This window comes from Quercus robur, chromosome 4, assembly GCF_932294415.1.
Source record: "Quercus robur chromosome 4, dhQueRobu3.1, whole genome shotgun sequence".
Classification (NCBI taxonomy): domain Eukaryota; kingdom Viridiplantae; phylum Streptophyta; class Magnoliopsida; order Fagales; family Fagaceae; genus Quercus; species Quercus robur.
This window is the reverse complement of record NC_065537.1, coordinates 41,016,641-41,039,495: the sequence shown is the minus strand read 5'-3', so window position 1 is coordinate 41,039,495 and position 22,855 is coordinate 41,016,641. Positions and strand designations below refer to the sequence as shown.

The following is a 22,855-nucleotide window of genomic DNA, read 5'->3' as shown; positions in this document are numbered from 1 at the left end:
TTTCTTAAAAGATCTTCCAATTCTTAAAAAATTCTGTATTGACAGTAATGTGGAATTTCCATTATTGAAGAAATTTAGCATAAACAATTGCCCTAAATTGAAGACATTTGCATTCAGACATGCTAGTTCAAACATGGAGGTTCGTAAAGGACTCGTGGAAATAAATTCAGAGGACAATCATCATACAACTTAACAATCACACATCAATGAAAGTGTAGATATTTTTTAAACTTTCCCCCTTTTCTTATTTTTGAGTTTTTTTAAAATGCCAAATGTACGGCACCTAACGTCCAAGTTCATTTGGGCCTTGGGCCATGAACTAATGATATGGGCCGGGGGTCCAATCTTTCCACCGACAAAAGCCCCGGTCCAAACTCATAATAACTACTAGTATAAATTGGGTGTTGTCCGGGTACTTGGAAAGCGGACTGCAGACGCCCCGCTAGCATGTTGCCCGGGAAGCAATTTCCGGACACTATACACATGACCGGTCACGTCGCTATTTAAGTGCTCGACAGAACCTTAGGAAACTCTGTTGCTGAACACATTTGCTGCAGTGGGAACCGTTTCCAAAGCCACTCGTACCTAAAAATCCACCTAAGTTTATTGACATTGGACCTCTCTTTGCACTAAGGGAGAAGATAATGATGATCACCCCATTAACAATGGCTATAAATAGGAGAAACGAATAAAGGGAAAGGGGATGCAATTTTGAGAGGAGAAAAGAGGGAGAAAGAGAGAGAGAGAGAGCCCGAGAGAAAGAAAACATAGGAAAAGAGAAAAAAGTGGTCTCATTGAGTCCCTAAACCTAGAACAACCCAAAGTAGGATACCTAGACCCACCATACAAATAAGTTGTGAGCCCAATTCACAGTTTGGCCCAGTAAACCCGTCTTTGGCACGCACAATTGGCGCCCACCGTGGGGCTCTCCTATGACGCTGTGGTTCTAGAGGGATTTGAGCTCGGGAAAAATGTCTGAAAGTCATTCGGGGGGTCATGCAGAAAGTGGGTCTGTGGGGTCTTCTCGGGGGTCAAGCTGGCGAGAGCGTAGATAGAAGGAACGAGAAGATAAAGAGCGTGACCAACAAGAAGAAATGTCCGGCACGGGAGAAGGGTCGTACCATACCCAACGAACAATTTTCGGTGCTACGGGACGTAGGCAGAGGGAGGAGCAAGATGAAGAGCTTGAACGACTGCGTAGACTAGTTAGGGGTTTGGAGTTGGAGGTAAGGGGTAGGGATTGGAGGGGAGACAAAAATGACCAGCAGTAGGAGGTCGGTAACCGGGGAAATAGACATAGGGAGGGATCTAATCAGTCTGGATCTTGGCTATGGCGAAGTCGTTCACATTCCCGGGAATCCCATTAATACCGAGACCGTTCACATTCGCGGGGATCTCGAAGATATAAGAACCGGTCCCTGTCCCGGGAATCGGGGCAACGCCAAGATCACTCACGTTCTCAGGAGAACCAAATTAGGAACTCAGTCTCCTCGAAGGAGAGACGGCCTCGAAATGCCGCCATGGACGCTATGAGTCGTGCTTTACGAAAGGCAGCTCGGTCCTCATTTTCGGACGAAATCAAGCTGGCCGGAATGCTGGACAGGTTTACCCCCCCACCGTTCAATTGCTACGATGGAAAAACTTATCTGATAGAGCACGTAAGTCATTACATTCAGATGATGTCTTTGAATACTCATAACGATGCGCTGATGTGCAAGGTATTTCCTTCGAGTCTGGGACCAACTACTTTAAGGTGGTTTAACGGGCTACGGAAAGGATCCATACGTAGCTTTTTTGAGCTAATTTAGGAGTTCAGCATTAGGTTTGTGACTTGCAGCTGAGTATCTCAGCCGGTAGATGCGCCTCTGTCAATGAAAATGAGGGCAGGAGAGACCCTCCCTTAGTTACACTAGTCGGTATTGGGAGCTGTACAATGAGATAGGTGGGAATAACGAAAGGGTCGCGGCCAGCACATTCAGGATGGGGTTGCCTGAGGATTTCGGGTTACGAGAGTCGTTGACCAAGAAGCCTCCCAAAGGCATGCAGTAGCTCATGAGACGTATTGAGGAGTATAAACGATTAGAGGATGATTGGCTGCAGAGCAAAGGTAAAGCACCAATAATGAACCGTCCTCGGCAAATTGGTTTCCCATTCAAAACTCGAAAGGGTCTAACGATTCAAGAACCAACTGCGTAGATGGGAGAAGTGAATGTGACGTTTAAGGAACCGGTACACAAGATTATTGATCGGATCAAACACGAGCTGTATTTTAGGTGGCTGAACAAGATGGGAGGGGACCCGTTCAGGAGGAATCAAAATCTGTACTGCACTTATTACCAGGATAAAGGACACATTACCTAACAGTGTCGGGTTCTGAAGGATCATCTCGGGCAATTAGTCAAGGTCGGGCATTTAAAGGATTTCATGCTGGACTCGGGGGATAGAATTGCAGGGCAAGACACTCGGCAAAGGGGAAACACCCTCCCACCACCTGTGGGGGTGATTGAAGTTATCCACGTCGCATCGGGAAAGCCCATTTCGGGGAGGAGGAAAGGGATATTGACAATAGTACCGGTAGAGGATAATCCAGACCTATAGTTGCCGGGTAAAGCACCAATAAGACGTATTGAGGAGTATAAACGATTAGAGGATGATTGGCTGCTGAGCAAAGGTAAAGCACCAATAATGGACCGTCCCCAGCAAATTGGTTTCCCATTCAAAACTCGAGGGGGTCTAACGATTCAAGAACCAACTGCGTAGATGGGAGAAGTGAATGTGACGTTTAAGGAACCGGTACACAAGATTATTGATCGGATCAAACAGGAGCTGTATTTTAGGTGGCTGAACAAGATGGGAGGGGACCCGTTCAGGAGGAATCAGAATCTGTACTACACTTATTACCAGGATAAAGAACACACTACCTAACAGTGCCGGGTTCTAAAGGATCATCTCGGGCAATTAGTCAAGGCCGGGCATTTAAAGGATTTTGTGCTGGACTCGGGGGATAGAATTACAGGGCAAGACACTCGGCAAAGGGGAAACACCCTCCCACCACCTGTGGGGGTGATTGAAGTTATCCACGTCGCACCGGGAAAGCCCATTTCGGGGAGGAGGAAAGGGATATTGACAATAGTACCGGTAGAGGATAATCCGGACCTACAGTTGCCGGGTAAGAAAATGAAGTTTGCACGGGAGCCTATCTCATTCGACGATGATGATTTGGAGGGGACGATCCAACCACATGATGACGCATTAGTGATCACAGCCAGGATAAATGGCTTTTTAGTAAAGAGGGTAATGGTAGATCAAGGAAGTAGGGCCGACATGATGTATCCGGACCTGTTCAGGGGGCTTGGACTGAAGAATGAGGACTTGATGAAGCATACCTCACCCTTGGTTGGGTTCGACGGCAAAGTAGTAATCCCTGAAGGGAAAATTTCACTTCTCGTGATTATGGGGGGAAAAGAGGTGGCAATGACATTTACAATAGTAGATTCATTTTCCCCATATACGGCCATTTTGGGGAGGCCGTGGATCCATTCAATGGCGGCCATTCCGTCTACTCTACATGTGAAGATCAAATTCCCAACCGAGCAGTGTGTCACCGTGATAAAAGGAGACTAGCAAGCGGCTAGATAGTGTCTTATAGTCGTAGTTAATTGGAAGCGGGGGAGTCAAGTCGGTTAAGGAGAAGTAGGCAGACAACTAGAAAGAGACAAGGGAATCAGGCAATCCGAACAGGAGTAGGTTGAGCGGGAAGATGCATCCTGGAACGCCCCTTTATAGTAATCACAAGGGCCCCCTGGAGAAAAGGGGGCTGGCTGCGCTGAGGAGCTAGTAAAGGTAAAGATATTACTGGACATTAATAAATATTTTCAGGTTGGAGCGAGCATGAATAATGAGGAAAAAGTCTAAGTATTGCTTTTTCTGACTCAAAACATAGATGTCTTCGCTTGGAACCCTTATGAAGTTCCCAGGGTTGATCCCGGGTTTATCGTCCACAAGCTCAACGTAGACCCCACGTATCCCTCGAAGAAGCAAAAGTCGAGAAGATCCACCAAAGACCATGTTGAGGCGATAAGGTAGGAGGTAGAAGAGTTGAAGGAGGCCGGAGCAATAAAGGAAACCTTTTTCCCGGAGTGGCTGGCAAACACCGTGGTCGTCAGGAAGAAGAACGGCAAATGGAGGGTCTGTGTGGATTTCACAGACTTGAACCGAGCATGTCCAAAGGATTCGTTCCCCATGCCGAAGATTGATCAATTAGTGGACGCCACATACGGGCACCCGAGGATGAGTTTCCTAGATGCTTATCAAGGGTACCATCAGATTGCCCTGGCCGCTGAAGACCAGGAGAAAACAACATTCATATCCCTCGATGCTAATTATCATTACCCGTGATGCCCTTTGGGCTAAAGAATGCCGGAGCGACATACCAGCGGATGATGACGAGGATGTTTCAGGATAAAATGGGGCATACGGTACGTGAGCTGCCTTGCACGGCACTTCTTAAGAACTTGAATTATATTGAGGTCAAAACATTACCAGACTCCAAGAACAACCTTTACTCCTTGGTGACTTGATCCTTTGGTAATTTGTATGTCTAATTGGTGGTCTTTGTTTATTTATTTGTAGATTATATGCCACCTAGCCTTCGTAATAAATTTTAATCATTAAAAACTTTAAATTGCATGTTTGATCGTTAACCTAATATTTCACAAAATCGAGACCACTTTGATGACAAACCATAAATTCTATTTGCTATGTTAACATTTTCCAGTAATGATAAGTACATTTTTAAAACAATTTTGAAAATATAAGAACTAAAGTATAACATTTAAAATTAAGTGTAATGACGATTTTCGTTGTGAGGTGGACGAAGTAAGATGTAGCAGCCACTATATCTCCGCAATAAAGATATATAAAGCAAGGACTACGTTTGAAGTGTTTAGTCACAGATTCCTGCTGAGTTAGTGGAGTTCAAGCTTATTCTATCCTTAAAACTTCGCCTAATTTTGGGAATTGGAAGCGTTGAATTATGTACGATTAGAATGCCACAAGGGTTGTGTAGAGGAGAGAAACAATACAAATGATATACATACATACATATATATATATATATATATATATTTTATATATATTTTTATATATAATTTTTGTAAATAACTACAACGTACTATTAAATCCGCAACTCGAGCCATATTCCCTCTAGATTACAAGCACTTTGTACATAGAGAGGTGCTAATATTTTTTTGAGAGAGATGCTAATTAAACTACAAAACTCTTGACTTTTAACAAACTAGTAAGTCGTCCATGCAGTGCACATATAATTTTTTGATATTTTATGTAAGATGGTTTTAAATAATGTTATACATATATTATAAAGTAAAAATAAACTAAATTAGAGTAAAGAAACATATATATTTTGAGAAATTAAAAATTAGTTTAATAGTTTTACTGTATATTTGTAACCTTTTCAAGGTAAAATTAATTTTTTTTTAAAATCATGATGTAACCAAAGATAAATTCAAAAGAGTAACGGGACCATGAAAATCAACTAATTTGTATTGTGTTTGCATATTTTATACCATGAAATGAAAGTATGTCCAACTCTCTCACCATCTTCTACTCATCGATAGTGTGATATTAAAACATGATGTAGACAAATGTGTATGCATGTATCCTATAGATGATTTAAAATTAAATTATGGTAGAATATGGCTTTACATTGTGCACAAAATATTCTTTCTACTTATATACCTAAAACAAAAACTATCTAACAAAATTATCCAAATCTAAATCATATTTAAGCCCCTAATTTAAAAAAAAAAAAAAAATTTATTTGTAGGGGTTTCGGCATCTTGATAGTAGTAGGAGGCCAATATAACAGAGGTGGTGACTCCTTAAATTCCTCTTTCTATCACTTTCAAATGTTTTGTCAATCTTAGGTCTTTTGTGTTGGATATATATAGTGAAACAGTGCATTTTATTGAACAATCCACAACATTTTTGTGTCTCTCTATCTCTCTTCAGGGTCTTACTGATTAGTTATTACTATTAGTCCTTAATTATTAAAAAAAAAAAAAAATACTAAAACAATGGGTATGCTAAAAGACATGACGAATAGAGAAAAATGTAGTCAATTAATGAGACAATAATGAGATAATAGTAAAATAAGTTAATGTAAACATTTAGGTAACAGTATAAAAAAAAAATTAATAAAAGAGGTAAAAAAAAAAAGGCTAAATGCAAAATTAGAGCTCTACTTGGGTTCAACTTACATTTGGTGTAACTCTAAATAATATTACACCACCCAATAACTTGTTATTGAATTAATATTTTGAAAATCTAACCGTTGAATTACATGTTCTATATGTTCTTAACATGCATACAAATTTTCATATCAATCGGATGATATTTATTATTTGATCTATAAACTCATATTTTATACTGTAAGAACCAAGTACAAGAATTCTGGGCCTTAGATCCCTTGGGCTCACAATTTATTTGTAGTGGGTTAAAGGATTTCCTACAATGGGTCGTTCTCGGCAGAGAGACTCAAAGCAACACTCTATTGAAATGCTCTCTCCTTCACTATTTTCTCTCAATTTTTCTGAACCCCTTCTTCTCCCAACTTTCCTCTATTTATAGCCAAGGTTAGTGGGGAGACCATGATTATATTCATCGTTAGTGCTATTGAAGGTCCAGTATTATCTGGTTAAAGTGGTTGTTTAGGTGAAAGGGCGGTGCAGCATTTATGATCTTGGAACTTGGCTCCATTTTCACCAATTGTGTTCGGCAACTCACGTTCCCGTGCATATCATGACCTTCCCGGGTATTGGCTCATGCGTTCTACCGGGAAATATTAACCGGTCAACCCCGGGAACTTAATAACCAAAACTTGTTTTTGGCCCTAAGGCAGTTTTAAGATGGGCATAGGGTAACTGGAACTTCCTACTGGGCCTGCGCCCAAGGCTGGTATGGGCTTGGGCCCGGGGCCTAGATGGGTCTGGGCCCAAGGCCGGTATGGGCTTTGGGAGCTCGGTGCCGTACATATACATTATTTTAAACTACAAAAATTTAAATTTTAACAATTGATTGATGATATGAGTATTAGTTTTAATCACCTTAAAATTTTGCAAGCATAAAGAATATACAAAAATAATGTAATCTAATAGCGAATTTGTTAGTATTTGTATCCAATTAAAAAATAGTGAGTAGTGTAACATTATTTGGAGTTATATTAGGTGTAACTCTCTCTCTCTCTCTCTCTCTCTCTCTCTCTCTATATATATATATATATATATATATATATCATCCTTTTATTGACTCATTTGGTGCCAAGAACGCTAGTCAAGGCAATGAGTCATACATCAATTATTGGTCATCTTGTATGCAGATCATTGGTTTCTTAAATCCCTCGAAGTCATGGATACTAAGGATGGTCCGGTACCATGAATTTTAGGGAGGATGGGAAAAAATGTGAGAAAATAAGGAGGAAATTTTTTTTGAAGGGTTTTGGTTGAAAGGAGTTGATGGGAAAATGAGGGTGTTTTTCAAGCTTAGACGTGATTTTTTTTTTTTTTTGGATATGATATTTATTTTTTTAAATAAATTTGGGTGATTATACTTTTTTTTTGGCTTGTTTGTCATTTTTTTTTTTAATTGGGCATCAATTTTAATAAGAGTATGAGTAAATTTATATAAACTTACTTTTTTTCATCCCTCAACTTTTTCACTCCCAACTAAACAAAAATGAGAGAAATTAAAATCTTTTCTATCCTCCTACATTTCCACCTCTTCAACCAAATGGACCTTAAGTCCATCCTTGGTAATTCCTGCATTATCGTCAGGGATGGAGGGAAACTTGGACTTGGGGGGCAATGCCACCCCCCCCCCCCCATTTTTTTAAATTAATATATATATAGTCACTAATTTTAGCAATTTTGTTCTATAAAATCACACTTTGCCCTCTTAATATTATCATTGATTCTTTTAGGAGTATTAAGCTTACTACTAAAACTTGATGATATATAACTTGTAAGCTTTAATATAATCATTTTAAAAAGAAAAAAAAAGATTCTGTTTTCAAACATATTTAGAACCACCTTACTCATTTTATTATGTGATAATTGAAGAAACTATCATCAATATATAATTTTAGTCATAATTTTAGTTTTAAAGGTTTTTAACCAAATATATATTATCCTTTTTAAAAGAGGGTAATTTCTTTCACACGACGCACTTTCTATAACTAAAAACGTCGGTTTAACTCTCGTTTTGAGTCTATATATATAATAACAAACACAGTGCGTGGAAGAATATCTTCCCTTTTAAAAATTCTAATTCTTTCTATTGTTCTACATTTTTGTGACACTGACAGCAGCTATTGAAGACAACGAACATGGATAAGTCCAAGCAACTCATTTATGTTATCAATGGTCCTTTACGTGCAGGGGCGGAGCCACATAGTGGCTTGGGGGTCCGTGGCCCCTGCAAAAAAAAAAAAAAATTTCCCATTAGACTATGAAGAAAAAATAAATGGGCCCCCCCAACATTAGACAGCCGGCCCCCCCCTACCCATTTCTCACCCATTCTCCCAGCCCTCAATCAAAAATTAGGAACACCCTCAAATTAAAAAAATAAAAATAAAAATAAAAATTATCTGTTCTACTTTTAAGCAAAAAAAAAAAAAAAGCCCAAAAAAAAATTTGAACTAAAATTTGAAAAAAAAAAAAAAAAATTTGTAACAGAGCCAAGCCCATGGCAAGCCCAATAGATTACAGAGGTAGCTCGCTCACGGCAAGCCCACGGATTCTCAACCAAAAAAAAAAAAATCAATATAGAGAATCAGAAATGAAACCCATCACGTCGCTGGCAGAGAAATCAAACCCATCATGTCGCTGGCAGAGAAATCAAACCCCAACACCGTCTATACAAAGCAAAAGTAGAACAAACTCCAGCAAACAAAACACAGAGGTGTTTATCTAAAAAAAAAAAAAAAAAAATCCCCAATACACAAATCAAAACCAAACCCCAGCAAACCAAACCTAGTAACCCATGGTCATGTCGCTGCAGCTTGCTCGTCGTCTTCGTCATCGCTCACCCCTCATTGCAGATCGCAGATCGTAGATTGGAGATTGCAGATCGCTCTGCCTCTGCTTTAGTGCTCGGTGCTCGGTGCTCCCTTCGGCCCTCCCTCAAGGTATTTCTCTCTTTTTCTCTCTGACTCTCTCTCAGTCTCTCTCTCTTTATCTCACTAAAATGAAAAAATGAAATGAAATTTTCGCAGATTGTAGATCGGTTAACAAAGATCACAGATCGCTCTGCCTTTACTCCGGTGCAGCGGTGCTCGTTGCTCCCTCCGGTAGTCCGGCCCTCCCTCAAGGTTTTTCTCTCTGACTCTCTCTCAGTCTCTCTCTCTTTATCTCACTGAATGAAAAAATGAAATGAAATTTATGAACGAGTCTCTCTCTTTATTCTTTAATAGCCTATCTGATCTCAATAAGTCTCTCTCTCTTTTGAACTGTGAGTCTCTTATTGGCTGGCTTTTGCTTTTTTCCTGTTTTAGTCTTTTTAAATTTGGCTTTATCTTATCCCTTTTTGTTGGTCAGTGTGTTGGTGTTGGTGAAATATTGATTGTCATTTAGTGTAACGTGTGTTGTGATTTGTGATTGGCATTGCGAAATTTTCTGATTGCAGCTGGCTATTGTGATTGGGGCGCATGTTGTGCTTGTCTGTTGTCTGTTGAGTGGGGTGGGGAGGGGGTAGATGGGCTCATGGAGCCGGGTAAACAATAATTAAAGCAATGTAATGTGCAGTACATTACACTACTTTAATTATTGTGCTGCACATGGAATGTATAATATTCGGCTCTTTTAATGTAATATGTACAAAGGGCTAAACAATATAACAAATTAAAGCAGTATAATTAATGACAAATAAATTAAAGCAGTATAATTAATGACAAATAAATTAAAGCAATATAGTTTATTGTGATTTTCTTTGATAATAGTGAAATCTCTGCAACTCTGTGGACGTAAGCAAATTGCTGAACCACGTAAATATTGTCTTGTGCGTGTGATTGTTTTTCTTTTGGCGTTTTGTTTTCTCTATTTTTTTGTTTCTCACAGGTTTGGAATTTCAGTTGAATTCCCAACATGTTCAAGTATATAATGATATATGAAAGTTGATAATTTTGTATCCAATAGACTTAAGAATTATATTTAGTATATCTCTGTTACAATCCGGCCCCCACAAGTATTTATTTCTGGCTACGCCCCTATTTACGTGGGATCACCACACAAGGTCTCGAACAGTTTAGTAATTAGCTTAGCTACTGTATATGCATTGAATTCTGTGGACTTTCCTACATGTGCTTTGTTGTACGTACGTATTTGCATTTGGAATCTCTGGCAATTATGGATTAAGGTCACATTAAGCGCAACTGCACAACCGGCTCCAGCTTGTGCTCAATTTGGCCCTACATACTCATTATTACTATAATTAATTGCAAGAAGATATCTCAGGATGCTTGCGCAGCTATCCCGCATAAAATGATAAGGTGATGAAGATGAACTATATTATATATATATATATATATATTTAATAAGGAACAATTGTTGTGGGCACCCGGGCCAATATCATTATATATGGATCATCAAGTTTGCTATGTTACACTTCTTGATAAATTTGTAAACTCAACTTTATAACCAGTAGGGGTCTCACTTATAATATAATCAAGGTGTTGACATGACTTATTACTATTTTGCAAGAAATGACCTTTGTGCTAATTAATCCTGATTTTCATGAACATATAGTTGGTAATGAGTCCAAATCTCATAGAGAGCTACTTCATCTACCCCTTTTTTAAGAGTTATATATTTGATTAAGATTTTTTCAAGATACTCATCCTCTTAAATATTACAAGATAAATGCACTTACATCATATGGATGAGTGACAAGATAAATGGTTTGAATTAGACAATGCATTTCTTATAGTCACTTATAGTCACCATATGATTGTTTTTCCATTGAACTTGGTTCTCAGGATCTCTTCATTCTCATACATGACTCATGACTTTTTGGGCTTTAGTCTTATTCACCTATGCAGACTCTTGACTATTAACCAATGTCTTTTCATCCTCGTACATGACTTATGACCTTTTTGGTTAAATTGATGCCCATGAGCATCCTTTTTTAATGAAAAGCCCACACTACACCGAATGGACTTGTAAGCAGATAATCACTTAACTCTTGAATTTGGGTCCAAATGTCCAAAACTCTCTTACCAAACAAATCAAGTTTAGAAGGCATGGCTTTTCTCTATCCAAGTCGTAGACCCTTTAACTAAATGAAATGGGCTATAGGAAGAAAAATCTTCACTCAGGAGCCTTTTAAGCTATTTAAATTGGCTGGCGCAAGTTTTAATTAGTACCAGCCTGAAGAAGGATTGAGACAACCCAACCCATCAAGTAAGAAGAAAGCAAAAGTAAAGAAGAAAGAAAGGCGACTAGCTACTGGATTTATATCTGACTAACTAAAAGAATCAGCCAACAGTTGGACCAGTTACCTTAGAAGATAAAATTAAAGGAGCTAATGACAGGAGAACAAGACTTGTGTCCAAGAAATTCCAATCCCATTTTTTGAGTAACTTCTTGTTGTTGGATTGTTTTCAGGGATTAGATTTAGAGGCAAATTTACTGTTTATGGACTATTTATCACTATTTATATACTGTTTACACATTTAAAAATATTAAAAATAAATTTTACGATACTATTTACACATTTAAAATTATTTTATTATAATACTTTTAGTTTTTAATTTTTAATTTTAACAAAAATAAATGGTATCTAAACAAACCGTTGATATAACATCCTAACAATTATAACAATGATAAGAAAGATAAAAAAGCCGCCTTGACCTTTGTCCTTAAAGAAGAATATAAAAATGAAAAGTAACCTTGACTGACCAAAACCATCAATCACAAGATTCCAAATCAAAATTAATGGTTATGGAGTAATTTCCAATTCGAAGACTTATATGTACATGACATGACATCAGAGCTTACGTAAAACGATGGGACCTCAAGTAAATATTTCATCAAATTTTAATTTTATTTCCAAACCATCCTTGTACTTTGGAAATTTGCATTCTGTATTTTTAATTTGTTATACCCTATTTTGTTGATGTGGAACTTTCAATTCATTGAAGGGGACGACACACAGACAAATTAAGAAAAATACTCGAACATATTAAACCTTCACCTGAAAGAATAGTTCAACATGCCAAAACGGGAAAAAAAATTTTAATTATAGCAGCTTGGTTTTAAGGATAGAGAATGTCTGTTTGCCTAAAGACAAAATTTAGCTATAAAATTTTTTGTAATTTAAGGTTACAAACTAACTCAATAAAATAAATATTACTACATATTTTTTTTTTAAATTTAATCGTTGAATTACATGTTCTTTATGTTTTTAATAGTTATAACAAATTTTGTGTCAATCAGATATTATTTACTATATGATCTATAAGCTTATATTGCATAATTTAATAACAAAAATTTGCAATTTAAATAATTTATTGATAATATAATTATCAATCTTTAATTTTCCTGAAATTTTGCAAGCATGGAGGATATAAGAAAAGATGTAATCCAATAGTGGATTTGTCAAAGTTCACCTCCAATAAAAAAATAGTGAGTAAAGTTGTAGTATAAAACTACAACTAATTTTGTAACTAAACTTTGTCCTTTGTCTAAAACAAATAGAAAACTTTTTTTCTTAAAATATTTTTTTAAATGTTTGTTTTGTTCCCCTTCCCCCATTCCCCCGCATTGTCCAGACAACAAGTTTTACATTAACTAGAATTTTCTACTTGATGAAATACCAATAAATTGAGAAAATATTAAAATTCAAGTGATAATCCAATGTATTTTATAATGCTCATTATTTGTGGTTCAAAACCCACCTCCCTCTCCGCCTCCCCATTATCTACCTTACAATATATGTATTAAACCATCTAGAATCTATTTCTCCTCTTGCCATTTAATTAAATCATGTGCTTTTCCATCCAATCAAAGATGAAATTGCATATATGCATATATTAACTACCATGTAGTTGCAATTTATTTTGGATTCGTAGTGGTAGAGTCAAATTTTTATTATTATTTTTTTATAAGAGGACCGATATATATATATATATATATATATAGTAAAAAATATATTATTGTTGAAATTCCTTATATATATTATTATTCACTTACGTAGTTGTAATATAATTTTTTATTTAAATCTTGGGTGGAGTGGGGGGGACATTGGTGAAATATATTATTGTTCATATTTCTTATATATAAATTATATTTGTAACATGATTTAATATAAGTTATTTTCTCATGTATTACTATATAATGTTACAAGCTACAAGCATACTTGAAGACAATAGTAAGCATAAAATGAGTTTTGTATAATACAAGAGTAATAAGAGAGGGAAAAAAAGAATTTTTCACTTCCGTAATTGTAACATAATTTTTTATATAATAGTAAAAAAGCATTATTCACTTATATATATACACACACAATTAACAACCCTCATGAGATTTGCTAGATTTAAAAATTTTCAAAATTGACCAACTTGATTCCTAAATTTTTACTCATTTTCCTCCCCTTATGAATAGGAACTAAGTTTATTAGTTTTTAAATATCTTGAACCTAATTGGTATTAGTTAAAATCTCACGATTGTTGACCGGATTTTACCAAAATCTTAAAAAAATGTTTTTGCTCTAAATAAAGTAAGGATACAATTGAAACTAAATGCATGTCCAACTGTTCTTTTAGGGTCTGTTTGGTTTGTGTTGAGGTTGTATTCATTTTCCATTTTGATTTTCTGTACTCATTTTCTATACTAAAATCTTGTACTCATTTTTTGTTTCCATCTATTTTTTTTATTTGGTATCATTTTCTACTTTATCTTCTCCTTCACTTTTTTTTATTTTTTTTTATTCTCTCTCACTTTTTTATGAGAGAGAGAGAGAGAGAGTTCTTTGATTTGACAAGTTAGTGATAGTGGAACCCACAAATTTATTTATTTATTTTTACGAAAATACTACTATATTCATTTTCAAGAAAATAAAAACACTAAAAAGTTGTATTTAGTTTTTGTATTCAAATCCTATTTTTTTGGATACTAAAAATAAAAAATGAAAACTGGATATAAATACAAATCCAAACAAGTACCTATTTTAGTAATGTGTCACATAAAAAACTGAAACCAAATACAAAATACACCATCTTTTTTGCTCAAACCAAACAGTCCCTTACCTTATTGATCTGCGCCCTTAATATATTACGGCAAAACTTTAGAGCACTGGCGAGATTCTGCCATTTTTTAATGGTTCAATTACAAATAGAGTAAATTATAGGGATGTTATCCAAATTCCACAGGAAAATGCCTTTATGATGGCCTCATCAGCTATGGTAACAGCAAATCAACTCATAATAATGGCAGAACTGAAGCTCTTCAGAACTTGGTCAAGTCGCTTTGCTTTAAGGGTCGTTTGGGCACTAGACTTGAAGGGCATTCAATATGATACCATATTTGAAGATCTCTCCAACAAGAGCTCTTTACTTCTTCAGTATAATCCTATCTACAAGAAGGTACCAGTGCTTGTTCACAATGGAAAACCATTACTGGAGTCACTTGTAATTCTTGAATACATCGATGAGACATGGAAGCAGACTCCATTACTGCCTGAAGATCCTTCTGAACGAGCCACGGCACGCTTTTGGGCCAAATTTGGAGATGATAAGGTAAAGTAACCACTGATCCTCCATTTAAGACTCAATTAATCAGTTATTTATGTTGTTATTTCTTAGTAGTCACAGTTTAAAGGTAAGAAAGTAATTTTATTAGAAAAATTATATATATATATATATATATATTGCATTAAATAATAGCAAATATATTTTGTTGAAAAATTTGACTCAGTTAATTTAGTGGTTTTCCTGATAATTAGATTTTTTGTTCATGTATTGAATATATATGGTCATCATGCTACAATAAGTTCAATTAATAAAATTTATTGTCATTGAATAAAACATTAAAACATTTTGGCTTGAATTTAAGGAAGTCAATTTCGCATCATATGAATTGGTATGACTAGTAGTTGTCGTACCAGTAACTTAGCCGGTGCAAAAGCATAGCAATTTTGTGTTGGTTTAAAGTAGAGAGAGCTTATAATTAGTTAGAAGCGTGTATGAAAATAGGAAAAGTGGGAAAAAAGAGTTTTGGAAGTTGTGAGAAATTGAAACAATTTGGATGGATGGAAGTTGTGAGAATTTAAAAAACACAGGCTGTTTTCTAAAAAAAACACAAGGGAAAAGAAGAACGCAGCCTATTTGGTTTTATTATCCACAGTCCAATTGTTTAAACGATTTAGTGCTTCTTGTACACCGAACCGATGAGATGTTGTCATGGGATAATTTTTAAATACATGGCCAACATATTGGGTGGAGTGCACAAGATACTGGACACAGGTCGACCCTTAATCCACTGCTTCCTCCCACCCCCTCTTCACTTCTAGTAGTCCTCATTAAATTTATTTTTTATTATTATTATTATTATCGCTTCCAACTTATAAGTTTAAGGGTCCGTTTGGATAGATCTGAAAATTGAAAATTGAAAATGCTGTAGTAAAATAAATTTTAAATAATAATTTTTAAATATGTAAATAGTAACGTAAGTTTCATTTTTAATGAAAATGAAAAAGTTATTGAAAAGTGAAATTTGTGAGTTCCGTGAACAGTATACACGTGCACTACTTACGAGAGAAAAATCAACAACCATAGCTTAAAAAAAAAAGTGGTCATGGGAAGCGCAAAACGCACTTCCCAAACACACACTAAGTTCGGAAAAAAAAAAGAAAGTTCTCTAGTCCTATAAATATGTTGTTGGGCTGTAATTGGGCTTTAGACTTTTCTTTTTTTGTCTTTTTGTTTTATGAAATGGATTATGTAGAAACTTGTATTTGTAAATGTCCATAAAAATCTACATGGGCTTTTACAAAACCATTAAAGTCATGCACATGCAAATAATATATACTAGTCTCGTCACACACGCTACACGAGTGATGAGGATTTTTTTTTTTTTTTTTTTATCATTTTGAGTTTAATATAATTTTTCAATTTGAATTTATTTATTGTTAGTGAGGTTACATGGAATGAATTTTTAAGAAGTAAAATTTTGGATCTGAAAAGAAGTAAGTGCTGGGTTTAATGTGTGCTAGTTTTTAGGAAAAAAATGTATCAAACGTGCATGGGATATATTCAAATAGAGAGTGTGTTAATTTTTTCGAAAAAAAAGTTTATTTGGTAGTTTTTTTTTTTTTCTTTTAGAATTTTGTTGAATTACAATTTTAAACATATTTTTATTTTTTAATAATAAAGATTATCTAATTAGACTAGGGGTATTTTTGACATTTTATAAAGCCATCACTAACTTTGTGAAACTTCTTAACATATAGATATAGAAGAAGATATATATACACACACACACTAACCTCTGAGCACGTGCTTACGCGTGTGCTCAGAGGCTCTTCTATTTTTTTTTTGGAATAAAAGTTAATAATTAATAAATTATAATTTGAGATTAATATATTTTTCAATCACAAAAAAACCTAGGTATGTGATGAGTGTTAAGCATTTGTGGTGAAATAATTTTATGTGATGTGAGTAGTTTTTTTATTTTTTATTTTTATGGAATTTTTTATTTATATATTTTTAATAATTTTATTTATTGGTACCATTGGTAGTTTTTTTTATAGGAATTGTGGGTGGGTAGTCTTTTTTTTCTTATTTTTGGTTAGAAACATGGGGTAATGAGGCTAGAAGTGGGAAGTGTGAGGGTAGTGGGAAAGTTTTAGTTGATTTACCATTTTAATCTTATTTCTCTTTTTAATAAATAAGAATAGATTAATTAAATTAGGGATATTTTTGACAGTTAAAAATGTAATAACTAACTTTCTAAATCATTTTAATATATACAGATATACACATTTTTTTTTAACGATAATCTCAAAATAGTACACCTTTATTTATTGATACCGAAATAGTCTATTAAATTTCTAGACAAATCTGCCTATACTAGAAATTGGACTGTGATCCTAATGAGCAAAATTTATGATGCGGATATTATAGGGTTTAAATCCTATCAAATTAAATCTACAAAAATAAAAATTCATCACCCATAAATCTGATATAGTTGTTTTGCTAAAATTTTGGAACTAATTTTTATGTTATGTTCATGCAAAACTGCTGTTCCATCCTAAATACTTGTTAGTATGACTATATATTTTATTGAGTACCAATGTAGGTTTTGCCATCAATATGGAATGTTTTTATCAAGCAAGGGAAGGATCAAGAGGAAGCTATCGTTACAGCCCAGGAGAACTTGGGATTTGTAGAAAGACAGCTTACTGGAAAAAAATTCTTCAATGGAGAGACAATTGGACTGGTAGACCTTGCTTTTGGTTGGCTTGCTAATTTGCTAAGTGTGTTGGAGGAGGTATGTGGTGCGACCTTGATAGATCATGAAAAATTTCCCTTGTTATTAGAATGGATCCAGAATTTCGCAGATGCTCCAATAATTAAAGAAAGCTGGCCCCCTCGAGACAAACTGATCACCAAATACCAAGCTCATCATGAAGTTTACACTTCAAAAGAGGCACCAAAATGAATGTGATTTATAATTTCAAGGCCTTGTCTCGAAGTTCAATGTGAAAAGATTTCATATTTGTTTTGAGTCTTTGGATAAGCACAGTGCTTATCCTTATCAATTAGGAAGTCTTTGAATAAGAGTTGATAAGCATAGTGCTTATCCTTAAGTATTGCTTGGGTTGCTTGGTTCTTTTTTTCAGTAGTCTGTAAGTCTCTAAATGACTGAATGCTTTGCAAAATAATATCACTGAGAGAATTATAATGGACGTTAGTGTTTTGAGAGCTCAAGGGCCAATTTGGTAGGAGGATTTTTGTTTTGGTTTTCAAAACAATATAAAAACAATTTTCAAAAAAATTGAACTTGAAACTAGTTTTTAGATAAAAATTTTAATATTTTACGTGTTTGCTCTCACTTTTAAGAATAATTTTCAAAATACAAAAAAAAAAAAAAAAAAAAAGAAGTTTGGGAGCCCATTTCTATTTTTGAGATTTAAAAAAAAAATTACAAAAAATAATGTGTAGAATTTGTACATTACTTTTTAATTTTTTTTTGGTGAATAATGATAAGGAAATAGAGTTTATCGCGTACTTTTTTTTTTTTTTTTAATGATAAGTTTCAAATTTAAAGGATGTGAATTCTTTTTGGGATAAAGATAAACTCTTTAATTTAAAAGATAAAAGAGTTATGGGAGGTCCATTATTTTCAATTTATTTACAACTATGCTATTAAAAATATTTTTTGTATCTTAAAAACATTCTTTTAGCTGTTTTTAAAATCATGTTCTAAATTATAAAAATAGGATACAATTTTATGAAAACTAAATTTAGAAAATATTAGTTAAACAATAAATTTAAGTGTGAAACCCACCATTTTATGGATTACAAAACAAAAAACTATATTTAAATACTCTTACCAAACAAGTTTCATTGAACTAAAACCAAAACATGTTGCTTTGGCCAAGAAAGTTACAACTGAAACATAATCAAAGATACTTACCGGAGGCCGTGGGAATGTCTAGATCCACATGATTTATCTCGTTTGGGTATCAAACCCCTTGAATTTCTGGTTTAAGTCAAAATGATCAATATGCCCTCTGGTCGACCGAGAGTTGACCGAATGTAAAATTTGCTCAAAACTTCACCAAAATACAAAACTTCGTGTTTCTATATCAAAAAAAAATGTTTTTACGATTTTTTTATTTATCAACTTTGACCAAATTTGACCTAGTTTAGCTTAGAGTTTGACCACAGTTTGAACTGAGATCTAACTGTTTGATTGGGATAAATCCATAAAAACAACTTTGGGTTCATTAGTCCACTTCCAGAGCTTACAACTTTTTGGTCAGTGGCCTGATCTTCATAAATTTAGAAGTTTTGGAAACTGGACATACATATTTTTCTAAGGAGATGGGTTCAAGTTACACTTAATGTAACTCTAAAGAGTTACATCTTTTTTAAACCGTTGGATTTAAGTAAATCTAACGGTTAAAAAAAGACCCTCATTATTACAAATATTCTTATTAGGATCTCATTAATTACCCTTATTTATTACATTCTAAACTTATCTCTAAATCCAAAAACGTTTGACGACTCTCTCTCTCTCTCTCTTCCACCATTGCTTCTCCACCATTGTTCCACCTCTACATGTTGCCAGGAAAAAAAAAAAAAAAAAACCAAGCCGAACACTATAAAAAAAAAAAAAAAAAAAAAAAAAAAAAAAAAAAAAAAAACCATTCCCATATAAGTCTCTTTCTAAAAGAAAATTAAAGCTTTTAATAAAATATAACCAATAATAATTCCGTATTAGCAAAAAGTGAGAATTTTTCTCAATGCATTAGATTTAGTTCCAATGAATTGTCAGTTCTTTCCATGATTGATTGGCTAGAGTTGAGCATTACGGAAAAACTTGTTGTGGAAACCAAACTAAAAACATACCTAACTTTCCTTCAGTCATTTCTTAAAAGATCTTCCAATTCTTAAAAAATTCTGTATTGACAGTAATGTGGAATTTCCATTATTGAAGAAATTTAGCATAAACAATTGCCCTAAATTGAAGACATTTGCATTCAGACATGCTAGTTCAAACATGGAGGTTCGTAAAGGACTCGTGGAAATAAATTTAGAGGACAATCATCATACAACTTAACAATCACACATCAATGAAAGTGTAGATATTTTTTAAACTTTCCCCCTTTTCTTATTTTTGAGTTTTTTTAAAATGCCAAATGTACGGCACCTAACGTCCAAGTTCATTTGGGCCTTGGGCCATGAACTAATGATATGGGCCGGGGGTCCAAACTTTCCACCGACAAAAGCCCCGGCCCAAACTCATAATAACTACTAGTATAAATTGGGTGTTGTCCGGGTACTTGGAAAGCGGACTGCAGACGCCTCGCTAGCATGTTGCCCGGGAAGCAATTTCCGGACACTATACACATGACCGGTCACGTCGCTATTTAAGTGCTCGACAGAACCTTAGGAAACTCTGCTGCTGAACACATTTGCTACAATGGGAACCGTTTCCAAAGCCACTCGTACCTAAAAATCCACCTAAGTTTATTGACATTGGACCTCTCTTTGCACTAAGGGAGAAGATAATGATGATCACCCCATTAACAATGGCTATAAATAGGAGAAACGAATAAAGGGAAAGGGGATGCAATTTTAAGAGGAGAAAAGAGGGAGAAAGAGAGAGAGAGAGAGCCTGAGAGAAAGAAAACATAGGAAAAGAGAAAAAAGTGGTCTCATTGAGTCCCTAAACCTAGAACAACCCAAAGTAGGATACCTAGACCCACCATACAAATAAGTTGTGAGCCCAATTCACAGTTTGGCCTAGTAAACCCGTCTTTGGCACGCACAATTGGCGCCCACCGTGGGGCTCTCGTATGACGCTGTGGTTCTAGAGGGATTTGAGCTCGGGAAAAATGTCTGAAAGGCATTCGGGGGGTCATGCAGAAAGCGGGTCTGTGGGGTCTTCTCGGGGGTCAAGCTGGCAAGAGCGTAGATAGAAGGAACGAGAAGATAAAGAGCGTGACCAACAAGAAGAAATGTCCGGCACGGGAGAAGGGTCATACCATACCCAACGAACAATTTTCGATGCTACGAGACGTAGGCAGAGGGAGGAGCAAGATGAAGAGCTTAAACGACTGCGCAGACTAGTTAGGGGTTTGGAGTTGGAGGTAAGGGGTAGGGATTGGAGGGGAGACAAAAATGACCAGCAGTAGGAGGTCGGTAACCGGGGAAATAGACATAGGGAGGGATCTAATCAGTCTGGATCTTGGCTATGGCGAAGTCGTTCACATTCCCGGGAATCCCATTAATACCGAGACCGTTCACATTCGCGGGGATCTCGAAGATATAAGAACCGGTCCCCGTCCCGGGAATCGGGGCAACGCCAAGATCACTCACGTTCTCAGGAGAACCAAATTAGGAACTCAGTCTCCTCGAAGGAGAGACGGCCTCGAAATGCCGCCATGGACGCTATGAGTCGTGCTTTACGAAAGGCAGCTCGGTCCTCATTTTCGAACGAAATCAAGCTGGCCGGAATGCCGGACAGGTTTACCCCCCCACCGTTCAATTGCTACGATGGAAAAACTTATCCGATAGAGCACGTAAGTCATTACATTCAGATGATGTCTTTGCATACTCATAACGATGCGCTGATGTGCAAGGTATTTCCTTCGAGTCTGGGACCAACTGCTTTAAGGTGGTTTAACGGGCTACGGAAAGGATCCATACGTAGCTTTTTTGAGCTAATTTAGGAGTTCAGCATTAGGTTTGTGACTTGCAGCTGAGTATCTCAGCCGGTAGATGCGCTTCTGTCAATGAAAATGAGGGCGGGAGAGACCCTCCCTTAGTTACACTAGTCGGTATTGGGAGCTGTACAATGAGATAGGTGGGAATAACGAAAGGGTCGCGGCCAGCACATTCAGGATGGGGTTGCCTGAGGATTTCGGGTTACGAGAGTCGTTGACCAAGAAGCCTCCCAAAGGCATGCAGTAGCTCATGAGACGTATTGAGGAGTATAAACGATTAGAGGATGATTGGCTGCAGAGCAAAGGTAAAGCACCAATAATGAACCGTCCCCGGCAAATTGGTTTTCCATTCAAAACTCGAAGGGGTCTAACGATTCAAGAACCAACTGCGTAGATGGGAGAAGTGAATGTGACGTTTAAGGAACCGGTACACAAGATTATTGATCGGATCAAACACGAGCTGTATTTTAGGTGGCTGAACAAGATGGGAGGGGACTCGTTCAGGAGGAATCAGAATCTGTACTGCACTTATTACCAGGATAAAGGACACACTACCTAACAGTGCCGGGTTCTGAAGGATCATCTCGGGCAATTAGTCAAGGCCGGGCATTTAAAGGATTTCATGCTGGACTCGGGGGATAGAATTGCAGGGCAAGACACTCGGCAAAGGGGAAACACCCTCCCACCACCTGTGGGGGTGATTGAAGTTATCCACGTCGCATCGGGAAAGCCCATTTCGGGGAGGAGGAAAGGGATATTGACAATAGTACCGGTAGAGGATAATCCGGACCTATAGTTGCCGGGTAAAGCACCAATAAGACGTATTGAGGAGTATAAACGATTAGAGGATGATTGGCTGCTGAGCAAAGGTAAAGCACCAATAATGGACTGTCCCCAGCAAATTGGTTTCCCATTCAAAACTCGAGGGGGTCTAACGATTCAAGAACCAACTGCGTAGATGGGAGAAGTCAATGTGACGTTTAAGGAACCGGTACACAAGATTATTGATCGGATCAAACACGAGCTGTATTTTAGGTGGCTGAACAAGATGGGAGGGGACCCGTTCAGGATTAATCAGAATCTGTACTGCACTTATTACCAGGATAAAGGACACACTACCTAACAGTGCCGGGTTCTAAAGGATCATCTCGGGCAATTAGTCAAGGCCGGGCATTTAAAGGATTTCGTGCTGGACTCGGGGGATAGAATTGCAGGGCAAGACACTCGGCAAAGGGGAAACACCCTCCCACCACCTGTGGGGGTGATTGAAGTTATCCACGTCGCACCGGGAAAGCCCATTTCGGGGAGGAGGAAAGGGATATTGACAATAGTACCGATAGAGGATAATCCGGACCTACAGTTGCCGGGTAAGAAAATGAAGTTTGCACGG

At 36.4% G+C, this 22,855-nt stretch overlaps 1 protein-coding gene and 1 long non-coding RNA gene across 3 annotated transcripts in view; one reads left to right on the top strand and one right to left on the bottom strand.

Annotated features, from left to right (window-relative positions):
- Positions 1–22,855, bottom strand: part of LOC126721774 (uncharacterized) — a 44,065-nt gene that overhangs the window by 2,277 nt on the left and 18,933 nt on the right. Inside the window, exon 2 of one of the 2 annotated variants that reach the window (XR_007653910.1) lies at positions 17,406–17,513. The exons of the other annotated variant lie outside the window; for it this stretch is intronic. This is a non-coding gene — a long non-coding RNA (uncharacterized LOC126721774). Of the gene's footprint in view, positions 1–17,405; positions 17,514–22,855 lie in introns of those variants that run through there. 2 annotated transcript variants of the gene reach the window in all.
- On the top strand, positions 14,252–17,976 carry LOC126721772 (glutathione transferase GST 23-like). Its single transcript, XM_050424832.1, has 2 exons — positions 14,252–14,806; positions 17,367–17,976. Exons 1-2 carry the CDS (start codon positions 14,453–14,455, stop codon positions 17,727–17,729), a joined length of 717 nt encoding a protein of 238 aa, XP_050280789.1. The 5' UTR covers positions 14,252–14,452; the 3' UTR covers positions 17,730–17,976.

Bases quoted from the DNA above. Each gene is read 5' to 3' on its own strand.
- LOC126721772 (XM_050424832.1), top strand. From the start codon at position 14,453: ATGATGGCCTCATCAGCTATGGTAACAGCAAATCAACTCATAATAATG. The intron at 14,807-17,366 runs GTAAAGTAACCA...GTACCAATGTAG, and splicing joins CCAAATTTGGAGATGATAAG to GTTTTGCCATCAATATGGAA.